Consider the following 17,466-nt stretch of genomic DNA (forward strand, 5'->3'; position numbering starts at 1 on the left):
GACCCCTTGAACACTCTTACAAGTGGTAGTATCCATACAGATCCTGTGGATATAACACACTCCTATGTCATCAGGGTTCGGGTACTTCTCAAAAAACACATTCTTTAGACGGAGGATTGAAATAGCATTGGAGTGTTCTATTGCCCCCAATTTTTTTTTAATGAAAAGACGGGCGGTGTGTACTCGCATTACCTTCACACGGAGATGAGGACACTTCACCCGAAATTGCATAATTTAGAGGGCTTTTTTTCGGATTGGGTGGGTAGTATTTTTACAGGGTGGAAAATTATCAAACAGTTCGTGGTAACGAACTGTAGTAAGGAGCGACCCGGCTCAATAGTAACCAAAAACTCTAAAAAAGATTGAATTTTGATATCAATTTTTACATCAAAAGAATCGCATTTTAATGCTGATTTTAAATATATAAGTTTCATCAAGTTTAGTCTTACCCATCAAAAGTTACGAGCCTGAGAAAATTTGCCTTATTTAAGAAAATAGTAGGAAACACCCTCTAAAAGTCGTAGAATCCTAACGAAAATGACACCATCAGATTCAGCGTATCAGAGAACCCTACTGTAGATGTTTCAAGCTCCTATCTACAAAAATGTGGAATTTTGTATTTTTTGCCAAGAAGACAAATCACGGGTGCGTGTTTATTTGTTTTTTGTTTTTTTTTTCTTTTTCCCAGGGGTCATCGTATTGACCAAGTTGTCCTAGAATGTCGCAAGAGGGCTCATTCTAACGGAAATGAAAATTTCTAGTGCCCTTTTTAAGTGACCAAAAAAACTGGAGGGCATCTAGGCCCCCTTCGACGCTAATTTTTTTACAAAAGTCAACGAATCAAAATTTTGAGATAGCCATTTTGTTCAGTATAGTCGAAAACCATAATAACTATGTCTTTGGGGATGACTTACTCCTCCACTATACCTGGGGAGGGGCTGCAAGTTACAAACTTTGACCAGTGTTTACATATAGTAATGGTTATTGGGAAGTGTACAGACGTTTTCAGGGGGATTTTATTTTGTTTGGGGATGGGGCTGAGGAGAGGGGGCTATGTTGAAGGATCTTTCCTTGGAGGAATTTCTCATGGGGGAAGAAAAATTCAATGAAAAGGGCGCCGGATTTTCTAGCATTACTATAAGAAAACAATGAAAAATAAACGTGAAAACGTTTTTTCAAATGAAAGGAAGGAGTAGCATTGAAACTTAAAACGAACAGAGATTATTACGCATATGAGGGGTTCTAAAAATACTTTAGCATAAAGAGCGAGGTATTTAGGAGGAGATAAATACCTCGCTCTTTATGCTAAAGTATTTTCAAGTAATTTCAACTATTTATTCTACGGCCTTTCTGATTCAGGGGTCATTCTTAAAGAAATGGGACAAAACGTACGATTTAGTGTAAAGAGCGAGGTATTAACGAGGGTACAAACCCCCTCGTATACATAATAAAAATATAAGATTATGAAAGTTTGTTACGTAAGTCAATTCTTAAGTTACGTATATTTTTTACTCATAAAAAAGTTCGTTAAAAATTAAAAGTTCTAGTTGCCTTTTTAAGTAACCGAAAAATTGGAGGGCAACTAGGCCTCCCTCTCCACCCCTTATTTCTCAAAATCGTCTGATCAAAACTAAGAGAAAGCCATTTAGCCAAAAAAAGAATTAATATACAAATTTCATTTTAATAATTTATGTGTGGAGAGCCAAAACCAAACATGCATTAATTCAAAAACGTTCAGAAATTAAATAAAAAAACTAATTTTTTTTAGCTGAAAGTAAGGAGCGACATTAAAACTTAAAACGAACAGAAATTACTCCGTATATGAAATGGATTGTCCCCTCCACGATCCCTCGCTCTTTACGCTAATGTTTGACTCTTTGCCACAATTCTTCTTTTTAAAACAATTAAAAGCTTTACCGTAAAGAGCGAGGGATTGCGGAGAGGACAACCCATTTCATATACGGAGTAATTTTTGTTCGTTTTAAGTTTTAATGTCGCTCCTTACTTTCAGCTAAAAAAATTAGTTTTTTTTATTTAATAATGAAAAGGGGAGTGGGTTAGTAGTTTTATTTATTGAAAATTTAAACGTAAATGTATCAAAATTTAGAAAAGAATTTGTTTCAAGATTTGGCACAGGGACGGGTATTTTTAGAATATATAATAGAGATTGGGGGCGAATGGAGGTGCACAATCTTTTTTGTTTCGTACGAGCTTAGATTGCTCCAAATATTAACTCCTTGTCGCAGGACATGAACCTCGTTTCAATGATGCTTGTAAGACACATTTAAACAATTTGGCAATTAATGGGAGCGTAAGGGGGCAGAGTTTCCTAAAATAAATTTTAACTATTTAAAGGGGCAATATCCTGTAACACTGAAAAGGATAGACATTTTTGAGAGGGCAAATGAGTGTTTAAAGACTGGGGTTTCAGTGTTACAGTATGATACTGAGTATGAACAGGGCGATGTTTTAAAACTAAAACATCACTTTAGGCACTGTAAGCATCATGGATACCAGTCCGTGGTGACAGTTTTCGGTGACGATTCCATCTTGCGGCTTAAGAATTTTTAAAATTTGCTCTTGCAAAGTGAAGAGGTGGCATTTGACGTCGAAGATAAGCTCATGGACGTGTACTAACCATCAAGCTCAAATCGTGTGAAAGAATATGAAGCCATTGCAGTTTCTTATGCATACGGGCAAAAATTATCCAATTCCTCTAACACCCTCTATATTACGAGCCCTCGGGTTTGTCTATCGCCAGAAAATGAGTTGGCAATTAAAAATAAAGATTTGGATTGGATTTGCATGACAAATTTTGCTGATGGTAGTGGGGATATGGCAGACCGCGACTATGATTATTTAACGAATCTTATTTTGCGGGGTGGCAACATATATCTTGTAACGTATATGTTAGGCAACAATACTTTCTACCGGTTTACATGCACAATTCCAATTATGATTTAAAATTCATACTACCACCGTTGGTACGTTTTCAGAAAGGTGAGGTTGTAGATGGCGCATGGGTAGATGGGTGTTTTTCATATAACATCGTACCCAAATCATCTGAGAAGTTTTGGCTCATAGAGTTAAAATGGAAAGTGATTGAATATGATCATACGTACTTGCATAAAATCAGTTTTTTTATTCCTATAGTTTCTTGCCCAAATATATTAGTCAACTCATTCAAGTACAGAAAAGAGGCAGTTTTAATAGTTTCTCCCTCCTTAAACAGCACTTTAAAAATTAGAAATGTATTGTTTATTAACGTGTAAGGGAATATACCCGTAAGAGTACTACAACTCTATCTCGAAGCTACGTGAGGAGAAATTACCGCCTATCGAAGCGTTTTATGATTCGCTTCACGATCGTCAATGCATCGTTGCTGATGATGAATTTGCTAAAATAAGTTCGGGCCAAGAGAGGGTGTAAATATGGGGAGGATTACTGTAAAATGTACTTGGGAAGTGATGTATTGACGTCGGATATCGCTTATAAAAACATGGACAAAATTTACGAAGAATTTGGGTTAGATTGGGGTATAATTTTTGAACTCCTCATCTGGTGAAGGATTTAATGCTTAAAATGGCGATGAAAAATAGGTCTGATTACCGACTCGGATCAGCACTTGCTTGTAGAAAGATCCATGCGAGTTGGGTATGTTTTCACCGGGATCGTATCCTGGAAACCGATTACCATCTTTTACCTTTGAAACTTCATGCCTCGGTAAAGGATTTTGTTTTCGGTGCCTAAACAGACCGGTGCCGAGGGATTCGTTGAATCCCTATAATTTATCTTTGGTAGAGGATTGGGGTATGTACTGGACACCTTCAAAGCATAAGCTTATTGCCGAACTTCACTCGAAGCAGAATGTTAACAACATACCCAAATGAACTGAGGAGTTGTTGCTTTTAGAATTTAAATGAAAAAAAGATTGAAAATGATCATACGTTCTTGAATAATATCGTTTTTTAGATTTTTATTGTTTCGTTCCCCAATTCCTTAGTCAACTCATTCACGTACAGAAAAGCTACGATTTTCATAGTTTCCCCCCTTAAACGGTACTTTTCAAATGATGAATTGTGCATTTTATTAATGTGTAAGGGCCTATTATCGTATTATTACTACAACTCCATCTCGAGGCTACGGGAGGAAAAAGTACAGCGCATTGAAACATTTTATGATTCACTTCATCATCGCCAATGCATCACTGCCGACTATGAATTTGCTAAAAAAGTTTTGGGTCAGGGGAGGGTGTAAAAATTTGGAGGATTACTGTAAAATATACATGACAAGTGCTGTATCGACGATGTTGAATATTGTCTGTAAAAACACGGACAAAATTTGTTTGGATTTAGGTATAATTTTTCAACTCCTCATCTGATGATTTATTTAATTCTGAAAATCAGCGCTGAAGAAATATATCTGATCATCGACGTAGATCAGCATTTCTTTGTAGAGAGATCCATGCGGGGTGGGGTGTGTTTTTTACTTGGATCGTATCCTAGAAACAAGTCCGACTGGAAAAACCATCGGTGAAAAGTCGAATGTGGTTTTCTTGGATATGAACTTTCTTTATCCGTCGGCAATGTCTCAGTTCTCTTTGCTGTGTGGAAATCATAAATTGCTAGACAATCCTTCTGCTCCAAATTTCCCCGATACCGTTGAGGAGAATTGACCACAAGGATGGATTTTAGAAATTTATGGTGAAATACCTTTGGAACTTCATGACTCGGTAAAGGATGGGGTATGCACTGGACACCTGCGAAGCAAAAGCTTATTACCGACCTTCGCCCGAAATAGAATACTGTTTTACATCACGCTCTTTTACGGTGGATGCTGGCCAACTGTTCCAAGGTCATAATGATTCATAGAGCCCTCCAATTTAATCAGAAGCATTACACGAAGAAGTTTATTGACACTTGTCAATAAACGCTCTGAGGCAAAACGAAGATTGAAAAATAGATCTTTAAGCTTACTATAAATTCAGCCTTTGGTTACATATGCGAGAGTTTGCGTAATATAATTCGCTGTTACGTTTTAACCGACCCAAAAGAATGTGTCCGAATCATCGCATGTCCGAATTTCACATCTGTCACGATCATAGACTCCAACATAGTCTTTACATAGGAAAAAAGGAAACGTATGTTGTAATTTTATTACAGTGTTTTTAAGCTCTATTGACCGGGGAATGGACAAGTTCTAGTGTATTATGAAGACACTAATTCACTCCTGTTAAAAGTTACAACAGGTAATCTGTTGGTTGATTTGGAAAGTGATATGCTTATTAGCTCTCGAATGGATTACACTAACTGGGATGAGGCCATTTACCTGGAGCTAATGAGGTGCTAGTATCAACTATTAATCAACTAATAATCAACTATTAATGCTAAAATCCGAGACTGGGAGTGACTTGATGTCTAAAGATTTACTTATAGGCCCTATGGTTTACTGAGTGCAAACGCACACTAAGGATATCAAAAAGTTTGCAAGGGGGTGCCTACACAGTATATAAAGGAAAATTTCATGTGAGGGTCTATAGGAACTGTGTAGAAAATAATTTAGTTCCAAGAACAAATGTCATTTCGATTCGCTCTTTAAAATTTAGAAACTTCACAGTTCGAACTGAAAAAATGCCATGTCGGCCATATCTGTTAAATATATGTATGCACGGATGGTGTGAAGGTACTACCGCACAGCCATTAGTTTACTACAGGTCGTGACGTATGTGTAGATTACAGAAGGCGTCTCAGTCTAGACAAATCTCAATAGTTGGTGGGAGGAGGGGCCGTTTTCTCGTTCTTTGCGGTTGTCCACAGCTTAGCAATGTGTTTTTCTAGTCGTTTTCATACGACTAAAAGTTTTATAGTCGTTTTCATAGTGTACTTTTATAGTGTTTTTATAAGTAGTGTTTCTAGTGTTTTTACATGTTTTTATTTATTTATATTTATGTATTTTATTTTTGCGCAATGCGGAATCGATGTTTCAAGAAAGTGCTTCATATTATACTATTGTTTCTTTATTTTTTACTATCTTCTCCCCGGCCTGCAATGGCCGCAGCGTATTACGGCTGTCGTTCTGGCCGCTGTGTCATCCGGAGGGGATCCGGCCTCGTCCGCCCCTCCGGGCGGGACCCATTTCTAAGAGCAGTTTTTTATTATTTCTGTTTAAATATGTTTAAGTGCTTATTTCGTGTATATATTTATGTATTTTTTTTTAATTTGTGTTGAATTTATTATGTATCAAATAAACTATGTGTTCTATTTTTTTTAGTATTTATTCAACAGATTGAGGTTAGGTTCGGTTAGTTTGATTTTGACAGAGAGAAGAGTAATATGTGTCAATTAAAAACTCCATTCAGACCATCTCATGGCAGACCTTTATTGTCTGGCAAACAAAACTTTTAACGAAAATCATTCAAAATCGTGATAAAATGTTTTTAGAAAACCCCAAAAATATGTGTTATTGCTATAGTGTGTTGCAAGACTCTTATGATAAAATAAAGAATATTGCACTAGACATAATATTCATACAGGGGCTTCAAGTGTTTAATATTATTGCACCAAACTCGTGGTTGATTATTGATGATTTAGATGGATACTTTCAAGAATGGTCTCAGGAGATGTTACAGTTATTTACGGTCCGGTCTCACCATGAAAAAATTTTCGTAACCCCTTGTTCTACAAAATCTCGTTCATCAGAGTAAATGTATGAGAACACTTGCTTTGAATAGTGCTTACTATACCATCTATAGGGTTGTTAATGATTCAAGTTCTCTTATAAATTTTAAACAAACAAATAATATTCCGGTGAACCGAAATTTTTGCTTTTGGCTTACAATCAAGCTACAAATAAACCCTATTGATATATTCTTTTAGGTCTCAATCAAAATAGGGCCGAGGATTTGCGTGTAGTCATGGATATTTTTGACAGTGAAATTACCATATATCTATCCGTGAATAGTAAAAAAGGTCATTAGTTGTCATCATGACATTGAAGAAACTACATGAAAACAGACATTTATTTCCCGTCCTAGTTAATTCAAAACCGCGACTTAGGAAAGCTATTCTCAAACACAGTATTAACAATGAATTCATTAATCTTCTTTCTGAGATTTGGTTAAATTTTACTGAAGGCAATGTGCAACTGTTAGAAGGCGTTAGGCAACAGACAAAGCAACATTATTCATTTTTACGTGCCCTAGCTCGCCAAAAGAAAGGACAAAGTTTTAAAAGGAAACGGCCTATTCAAATGGGTGGTAGTTCCTTTTTAGTGTTACTGCCAATAGTCACGGCACTTGTAAAAACTATTCTTTAGATGGCTAAACCTTACAAGTTATCGCCATTAGAACTTGCTCTTCCACCAAAAGAGCACTTTGAAGGTAATCTTAATAAATTTATAAACAAAGAAATAATTGCCGACGATCGAAAAGTTAATTTTGCTTCAAATGCATTTCTATGTGTCGACAAGCATAAACCCTACCGTAAAACATCGCTCAAAGGAATTATCATTGATTTACCTCCAACTTCAGAAAATTCTAAAACTTTGAAAGCCCCAATACAAGGAGAAGATTTTTCTAAAGGCTTAGCAAGTGTTGTAGACCTAGTATCTCAATCGTATCGTGAGCAAAGTAAAAAACTCTTGACTTATCTTGCTGAAAACGTACATGTACAAATTGATGGTAGTAAGAATGAAGCTATAATCCACGTCAAGAGTTACAATTTAATTGATTTTGTATCAGATTATATTGAAAATTGTAAAAGACTTGAATCATTTGATAGTCATTTGCATAAATTTTTAAAATCGTCAAATTTCCCAAAAAGTCTCATTAGTAATCAACATATTTTAAATCTATTAAGGGATTATGGAAAAAATATCAAAAGATTCATCGGTTTTGGATAGCACGCCAAGTGGGGGGGGGGGTGATGATTTATAGCGTATTAAATAAAATCGTCTTTCCACCACTTTTAGTATGCAAAAGGTTAGTGACCGCTTCACACCGTGTTAAGTTCAAAATGGCTCAGTTTCGAAACATGTTTATGAAAATATTGACTAAGCGACAAGTTTAAGTCCTCCCCCACACTTGTTCGAGTCGCTGAAGTTGAAAAGTCTCCATTGAAATCATAGAGTTTGCGGTAATCATTATCGAAAAACTAAAAGTTTTTTCCCATTGTATATTTTACAAGCAGATTTTTTTACTCTAGACAAGATTCAATGACGCACAATAATCCATACAAGTATATTTTACTTTCGATCAGTGTTTCTAGTCGCTATGCATATTGTGTTCCATTGCGTTCAAAGAGAGGCGATGAAGTTACTAGAGCTCTTGAGTATATCTTTGAAAAAGATTCATATAGAAAAATTCAAACAGTTCAGAGAAGTGAATTTGTTAATCCATATGTAAAAAAGGTTTTATTGAAATATAATACATCACTCTATCATAGTCACAGTCCGATAAAGGTTGCATTGGCTGAACCTTTGATAAGAAAATTCGGCTTTTAATCTCAAGATATTGTACATTGAAAAATGCTGCTGCTTTTATTCAAGATTCAGATAAAATCATGTCTATTTATAATCAACGCCCACGTCGATCCTTGTCCAATCATAGTCTTCTTGAAGCTCATCGCAGTAACAGCACACTTGTCATTTTTCTTCAACAGTATTCCAATGAAAAGTTTTGAAGAAGAAATTTAATGTTGGTGATACAGTTCAAATTAATCGAACTAGTGATATTTTTGAAAAAGGGAATTATTTGTGGTCCACTGAACTTTTTAACGTATCAAAAGTCTTAGACACTAAAGCTGTAACGTATCGTCTACATGATATGAAAGATGAAGAGATTCTTGGAGGTTATGAATTACAAAAAGTTAAAATCACTGGAATGTATCAAATTGAAAAGATATATGTATAACAACGCAAGGGACAGGTCTAAAACATTTTCAGTGTTAGCTCTGCCACTTTCAAAAAGAAACTGACTCACTATCAATAAAATTAATGTCTACTAGGAGGAGAAGTAATCAAGTGACGTCACAAAACTTGTTTAGACACGATCTTTCGATTTATTTCTTGTTGTTTTGCAAAATCGACGTCTAAGTAGTGGTTAAAAGCAAAATCATAATATTATTTTTCGTTTCAATTAATAAATCAATACTTTGAGTAAATGCATCTGGGCCACGACTTAAAAGTTTCTTACAATAGTCCAAAGACGGAGTCTCATTTCTCGTTATATCGTTAAGTATTCTTTGAAAAAATATTTTCCTTTTGAAGAGACAAGTCTAGAAAATCATCACCTAGAATCTAACATTTTTCCAAAGTCACTAGATTCCGTATGATTTTTTGCTTCTCAAATCCAGTCATTTTTAATACTTTCACATCCAATTACAGACTAACTAAGTGTCTCGCTAGTGACAATCTTACTCCTTTTTATAGACTGATTAAGATAGTTGTCTTCAATATATTTCCCTAATGCATTTAATTCGTCTTGTAATCCTTGTATATTCATTATATTTACTTTTGCTGCAAAGATTGACTGTTCTTCCGACTTGGAATTTGTTTAATGATATAATATATCACGCAAACATCTTGTCTCGTTCTAGGGCTAGCTGGCAGTTCCTTATAATTTCTATTGCAGCATTAGGCACTCTAGGTTTCATTGTTAGCGCCTTCAATATCAAATAGAGTAAAAACATCCATTACTAAATAGTAATATCCTTGATGTTTACACACTGAGCTCTTTTTCAACACTGAAGCAAATCTAGCAACTCACACAAGCCAGGAGCTCTTTTTCAACACTGAAGCAAATCTAGCAACTCACACAAGCCATGGAGAAGCCGGGGCTTCTCCACTTGACTACCGAACTCTAATATGTCCTATTACGTAACACCCAAACCCTATGACGTAAAATCCAAAGAAATTCTGGATTAGAGAAGCCCCCTTAAGGTTTTTCCCTACGCCCTAAGGTTTTTAAACATGCTTCATTTAGAAAACAGTTTTCTATGATGTAACAGACATCTGAAAATGTTCCCTATGACATAACATATGCCTGCTGGCTATCGTTGGAATGAGGGGGTAGGGCTCTCATGGAATGGCGGGATAGGGATGTAGTGGAACGGTGGGATAGGATGGTTGTTGAAGGTATTATGGCTATACTACTCAAACTGCGTCACTGAACACTCTGGGTTCAGTTTAATAAAATTTTTATGCAAAGAAAATGTCAGTGCATCACTGTAAAGTGATTGCGACTTTTTGCTACTGATATTGGAACGTTATTATCCAAATTTTGGCTGGTTTGTCCTATTTCCTATCAAGCATTAAACAAAAAAGGAGTGGCAAAGGGATATCTTGCACTCGATGCATACAAGGACGTCTTTATTTTACAACTTGATAAATGGCAGCGAGCAAAGTTTTTCATAAACTTTCAACTCGACTCTTTAAGCCGTTCCCGAGGTATTGCACATATGCATTGCTGACGTGGATAAAAAAAAAACAACATTAAAACGAAGACAAAGGAGAAAATGGCGTATTTTACAGCCAATGAAAAAAGAAGAAAAATGCAAATACTTCGGTCGAGTCCTCCGTTGAGCTGTCCTCAGTACAAAATAAAAATAAAAAGTTAGTTAAAGTCAGCCGAATAATTTAACAAGAAAAATATATAAAAAAAAATGCATGAAAGAGCAGTTTCTTTCTCAAGTAACGGACAAAAGGTACCTTTCTGGAGTTTTAATTCACAAATTTTTCTTTCAAGGCGGATTGTCCATTTATTGTCTGTATGACATACGCCTTCCATACAGTGGACAAACTCTGCTTTATATTGGATCTCATGAATGGGGGCGACCTGCATTACCACTTATCACAACATGGCGTCTTTACTGAATCTGATATGCGATTTTATGCGGCTGAAGTTATTTTAGGTAAGCAGGAACTAATTATGATGAGACATAGGCTAGAAAGAAGGATAAGTTTTTTTTTCTTTTAAAAAAACCGACCAGAGATTAAAAATACACCCTTTGTAGTTTTGTGTATGTTGAAACCACAAGTCATACGGAGAGGGTGCATTTAATCTGGTATTACTTTTTTAATGTTTTTAAAGATTTGTCTATAAATTTTATAGAAAAATACTGCTCCAAGAACTTTTAAAAAGGTGCCGTTCAGGAATTAAGTATTTATACCCGCCAAAGTGCCTAAGGGGCTGATATTGTAATTTATGTTTACACTATTATATATTATAATATTAAAAGATAAAATTTTTTATGGCAAAATGTCTGGACCTTGCAGAAGGAGACATGTTAACTTGAAAAAACAGAAAATCACTGCTAATCCTCAAAACTGTATTTGGTGGGAATGTTGTTTGGTCACATTTATATTAATCTAGTTTTGGCTATTAAATGCCTTCTTTAACAAAATGTTATTCTAAGCACTTATTTCAGTTTGTGCCTCAGCGTCAACGATAACTGTCGTTAGACAGTTAAGTTTCACTGTGAGAAGTTTCAGTTTATCTTTTCATAAATGCCATTGTCAATGTTATTTTTCGTCTTCTGATGCTTTGTTTATTTTTCATGTTTTTTACGATATTGTTTCTCACAAACACGTGGTTTGATTCCATTGAAAAAAAAGTGTCACGGCTCAAGGAACGATTTCCTTGATATGGCCCCAGTTCTAATATTACTAGTAAGAAAAGAGAGCGAACGATAAGCCCCCAGTTCCTTGAGAGCAAGAGAGAAGTGTTAACTCTTGGGAGACTTATGTGATACCATTCTTCTGTTTATTCTAAGGAATTTTTTTCTTTCTTGTAATCTTGATTATTATCATGATTTTACTGCTGTTGTTATTGGTATTTCGACAAAAAAAAGCACGTAATTCAAAATATATACAGTATCAGTAAAGCGCAAAGAACCCTCAGGCCTTAAAGAGAGCCAGAGAAGGTGATAGTCCTGCTTTTATTTACGGTAGCTCTTATGTAAACTTCGATTAGCCTTGTGATAGTATTTGTTTGTTTGCGCTATGAGAAATAAAAACACGCTGCTCAAAATACAAATTGTTTTAAGTTGACGGTCGGAGCTTTTGAGAGCTTCGGGTGGAAGTTGCCCTACTGTTTTGTCTCGTAATTTTTCTTCGTTTTAAGTTTGTTTTGATAATTCATTTTAATTTCTGTTTGTTTTAGGGTTCAATCGTAGCAGTATCGGTTATCTTTGTGTTTTGTATAATGGTTCGTTTTAATTTGTGTTAGTTTTAAGTTTGCATTGCCCTATAACTTTATTTCTGCTTGTCCTAGCTTTCTACTTTGTAGTTTTCATTAAAACTTTTGTTTCGGATACGCTTTATAAATTGACTATCTGTAAAAAGGTCATTATAAGATAACAGAATATCTTCCCCCATGGAAAAAAATGAAAAGTCTTTTTTATTAGGTGCACGAAAACTTAAATCAAAGTTTGACACGTCTTTTCAGCAACAATATTACACGGCAGGTCGGTTCATCTCCCTTGGGAGCAGGATTAAAAAGATTTTTCATCTTTGAAAGCAATCAATTTATCCTCATGAGAAAATTGACAAAAGAAGATAACTTAAAATACTATATCTTTGAATAGGGTTAATTTGGAGCTTTAAAGCATGTTCTACAAGAATTTTTTCTGCTTTTTCATGGCTGCCTCCTTAGAGAGAAGCTATTTAAGAGAAAGGGACAATGGTCCCTTCTATTTTGCTTTAAAAGAAGAAGAGGAAGAAAAATAAAGTTGCTGTTTTTATCACCCCTGGTTACTCAGAACATTATGTTGCTTCTCATGATGAGTTAAAAAATTAGTAAAGGTGAGGAACTGTGAAAGGTTGCCTAAGAAAGAACCTCTTCTGTTTTTAAGGTTTGTCTTTTTATATTTCACTGCGGACTCTTTTATTCTTCTACCTGCGCTGAGAATGGTTGAGTGGAAGTCTTGGCGAATATGCGCATTTTTTTCTTTTTTCCATGGCTCTGGTTTACCTCGTTTTTCTTGATTGTCCTACTTTTTTGGTTTGAAGATCGTATGGTCATAGAAGCGTTGATCATAGAAAGTTGGGAAAGAGCTTATTTGAAGGGATTTTTTTTTTACATTTAGTGTCATTTTCAAGGAACATAAAAATTATTGTTTTAGTGAAAGGTCTTTTCTGCCATTTTGTGTTGAAACGCAACTTTTTTTTATCCCTAAAAGGGCTTAATTCCATCATAGGAAATTAAAATACTTCTATTACCAGTTTTTTTTTATATCCGGGAACAGGTCTCCAGAATTCTGGACACTTTTTGGGGAACATGACTGGATTTCGTTTTGTTCGGGGATTTATGGCCGAACTGCCCCACGAGCAACCTTTAAATATCTCATTTTAACGGTTCATATTTTACAGTACATAGCATCAGTTGTGTGATATATATCTAAAATGCTGAAATATATATATATATATATATATATATATATATATATATATATATATATATATATATATATATATATATATATATATATATATATATATATATATATATATATATATATATATATATATATATATATATATATATATATATATATATATATATATATATATATATATATATATATATATATTTAAAGTAAAATACTAAAGTATATCTATATAGTATATATCTAAAATGATATATATATCTAAATTTCACGAAGATCTAGCTCTGAAGCTTCTTGTATAATGTAATGAAACGCCCTTAGAATTGCCGCAACTATTTTAAACTACATGTATAGAGGTTTATTTTTTGACGGGGTGATCAAAATATTTTCCCCTGGGGTTTGAGAATCAATCCCTGAGAAGTGGGATTTATAGGGGCCCATTTTCCCGTGGGTAATATGAGTCTCTTTGAGGAAGAACTCACCCTACTTATGATTAGGTGAGCTAATGTGGCTTTACTGGAAAATTCTGCTCAATTATAGCATTCCCATGTCATTCCCATTTTCTTAAAAAAAAATTTCTCCCACCGCGGGTTTAATGCTTCATTCTACGAGTCACTATCATGAAATTCATAAAAAGAAAAAACCAATATACGATATCCAAGTTCTTGTATAAAAGCCTCGCGATTACCATCCATTGTTGTCACTCGATCTTTTTCATAGAAATGAGAAAACGAAATAAAAAAAGACAGAGAAATGATAGATGATATTAATAGACCTAAGCTAGGAAGGACTTGGTAAAAATCCTGCTACTTTTTAGACAATAACAATGTAATCAAGCGTAGTGTTAAAGATAGGGTATCGCCAATATTAATTAATTAAATTAATTAATTTAATTAGTTAATTAATTATTAATTAAAGAGTGATTTATCTAATGATGAGGACCTATTAAAGGGAAGTTTATATTAAATAGCAGCCACGGACGCCGTTTTTTCCAGGGTGAGGGGGGCAACTTTGAAAAGTGTAATCTTTGAAAAGGGGGAAGTACCTGATGGTTTTAGGAAAACTTTATTTAAGCTCCTTTAAAGGAAAGGTGATAAGAGTCTGTAATAATTGCAGAGGCATTAGCTTATAGACCTTCATGTGTTTCCACACAGTTGAGATAAGCTTGGAAGAATAGGAAGAAAAGTCTCCGAACTAAGATTCTGAGTGCCTTAATGGTGCAAGGGTAATCCCTTTATTTGAAGGAGGAGAGATGAATTATGTAAATGATTATAATCCAATATCCCTCCTTTCTGCTATATCAAGGTTATTAGAGAAACTTATAAACATCAGAGTATCTGAGTTTTTGGAAAATAGATAGTTTTTTCATCCTAATCAATTTGGCTTCCGTAAAGGGGTGTCTACGGAACAGACAGTTTTAATATTGACTATATTTGTAAATGATGCTTTTGACCAGGGTTTTCGAGTGGCGTCTATTTTCTTAGATATTGGAAAAGTGTTCTTCGCTGTTGACCACGTAATTTCATTGTAGAAGCTAGAAAATTGTGGAATTGGATGAAAGACATAGAAATTAATTGAATCCTTTTTGAGGGGTAGGACACAGTATGTAGAAATGTCGTATGCTAAGATGAGTGAAAAAGTAGTTGAATTTGGCGTGCCCCAAGGTTTTGTTTTAGGCACCCTTTTATTCTTAGCTTTTACTCTATAAAAGCTAATACCTTTTATTCTTTTATTCTACCAATGACCTAAGCTATTCTGTAATGAGTTTGATAAATAAATGCTCGAGGTTTGTATACTAATTTTAAGAGTATCCTTCCCAGTTTTGCTGATGACACCCATTTCATTGTAGGAGCAAAGACTTCAGCTTATTTAATAGAAATAATGAAAAAAGGGTAAGCCATGCATAGGTAAGTGGATGAGAGTAAATAAACTTTTTTTTTTTTTATTCTCAAGTATGGTACGTCTTCTAATTATTACCCTTGTATCATTGATATAAGTCGCTCGATTTCCATCGAGATCTTCTGGACTAGAAATATTTATGTTCCTGGCAGTACGGAGTTTTCTAAATTTGTAAAAAGATGGATGCGTTATCGATTAGATTTCGTAAGTGGTCGGATAAAATAGTCTACTTTCCTCTGAGGTGTATTAGGCCAAGTTAAAGTAATTTGTCTGTTCTGCTTTATGAGCAAAACTATTATTTCTTTTCGTTCGTGTTTTAGCTGAGTGAGAATTTTATTCTTGTCCTTGAGCTGTTATTGATCTTGTACTTGTGTGTGTGTGCCTCTCCTGCGCTTAATGCTTTTCTTTTTTATCTACTCCTCTTGTGTGCATTTTTGTGTGGACAGGGTACAAATAAATTTTTATTTTTATATTTTGTGGGAAAAATCTGATAAAAGGTTTTCGTATTTCAACATTTAAGTTCAACATTTTCTATCTGATGAACCTTTGGATCCCTATTAGGTCTCTGCCTCATCATTCAAGTCGTTACCGGACTTTTTTTTGCGATGCATTGCACGGCTAGAGTTGCCTTGGCCTTTTCCAGAGTTGCACATATTTGCCGAGACGGTAACTTTGGCTAGCTTCTCCTGACTATATTCAGTTACTTTTGTAGTTTCATCACCTAAGTTAGACAAATATTTTTTTGTAAGATTTATTGGGTTTAAAAAAAAATGAAAAAAAGAGCTGTTAAAGCCCAAAATAGCGAAGTTGAATCTTAAAACGAATAAAAATGATTGCTTGGCAGTTAATGCAACATTTATCTCCGAAACTAACCCAAATAAACTGATTCGTGGTATTTCTCTATAGCTGTAGAATTATAAAATTAGGGCTTTACTGAAAACACAATACCAACACATCAAAAATAGCACGGTCTCTTAGTAGCAGAAAACTCCTCAAGTGGCGTAGCCTAACGAAGGTACAAGATGAGTATGTAAGGCTCTCAAACTCTGAAAAACTATCGCTTTACTGAAAATAGTGCTTGCATGAGTTTTTTAAAGAATTTAAATCGTACACTAAAAGTTATCGATATCATGGCTGGTGAAAGGCTATTGAAACCTTTGCAAAAAAATCTTTTATTTTCTACATGCTACTTGAGGAATTTTCTAGTCTTAAAAGAACATCCTGTTTTGTGTGTGTCAGTTTTTGCGTTTTCAGTAAAATGCTAGTTTTTTCAGAACTCTACAATTACAGGCATATTGTGAAGTTTCTTGGGTAATTCTATAGACATACCTATAGAACCATAATCTACAAGTTTTACCAACGTTAGTGACTTCAAATCATGTAAAACATCCCATAGCAATTCATGTTTCCGCTGTGATTAATTTTCTAAAGTGCTTGTGTTTCTACTTTGAAAAAAAAAATCGTAAATTTCATTGCGTTTTCGCTTAGATTCTACTTATTTATAATTCTACAAATTTTGAGAAATATAATGAGTGGGCTTGACTGAAACAGTTTTATCGACGTGTGCTACAGAGGCATAGACAAAAGTTTTTATTCGTTTCATGGCTCAACTTATCTCTTTCCTTCCATCATAAAAACTTCATTTTTTAGAAATCATCTCTGCCCAGTTATATCATATAATCTCTCTAATAAGGTTATCTCTTTTCTCTAATTTTGATTGCACTAGCCCTCTTCAGAATGTGTTATCTAAAGAGTGAAGTTTTTACTATAGTATTTTTTACTGGCAATAACCCTTTTTATTGTCTGAATGATGTCCAGTATTTCTTCTTGTAGACGACTAGTGTCTCCTTTAAGTTCATAACTTAAAAATCAAATTCGTATTTTATTGTAGCAATACAAGTTAGAAAAAAAAATATTTTCGTAAAATACATTAAACTAAACCATTTCATAATAAAACAAATCTGCCTTTTCAACAACATTTCGTATAAATTCTGGCTATTTCTTGAAATTTTTAAATTTCGCTGCCGTGATTACCAATTACTAATAAATTACATTACTGAATCTGAGTGATAGTTAGCACTTTTGAATAAGTGGTAATTGACAGTATTTCCGCGCTGAACAGTTTTTTTTTCTTAACGCTTAAGTTTTTGGTTACTATGGGCAAAAGTTCGGTCTTTACTTTTTA

General features: G+C 34.4%; 1 protein-coding gene across 1 annotated transcript in view; it reads left to right on the top strand.

The window, feature by feature from the left end:
• LOC136026035 (G protein-coupled receptor kinase 1-like) overlaps positions 1 to 17,466 on the top strand; it is a gene marked incomplete in the record, with an annotated part of 161,755 nt that overhangs the window by 110,656 nt on the left and 33,633 nt on the right. The window contains 1 exon segment of the mRNA XM_065702193.1: positions 10,742 to 10,907. Coding sequence (XP_065558265.1) covers positions 10,742 to 10,907 — 166 coding nt within the window.

The sequence above is a fragment of the Artemia franciscana genome, chromosome 4, assembly GCF_032884065.1.
Source record: "Artemia franciscana chromosome 4, ASM3288406v1, whole genome shotgun sequence".
NCBI lineage: Eukaryota > Metazoa > Arthropoda > Branchiopoda > Anostraca > Artemiidae > Artemia > Artemia franciscana.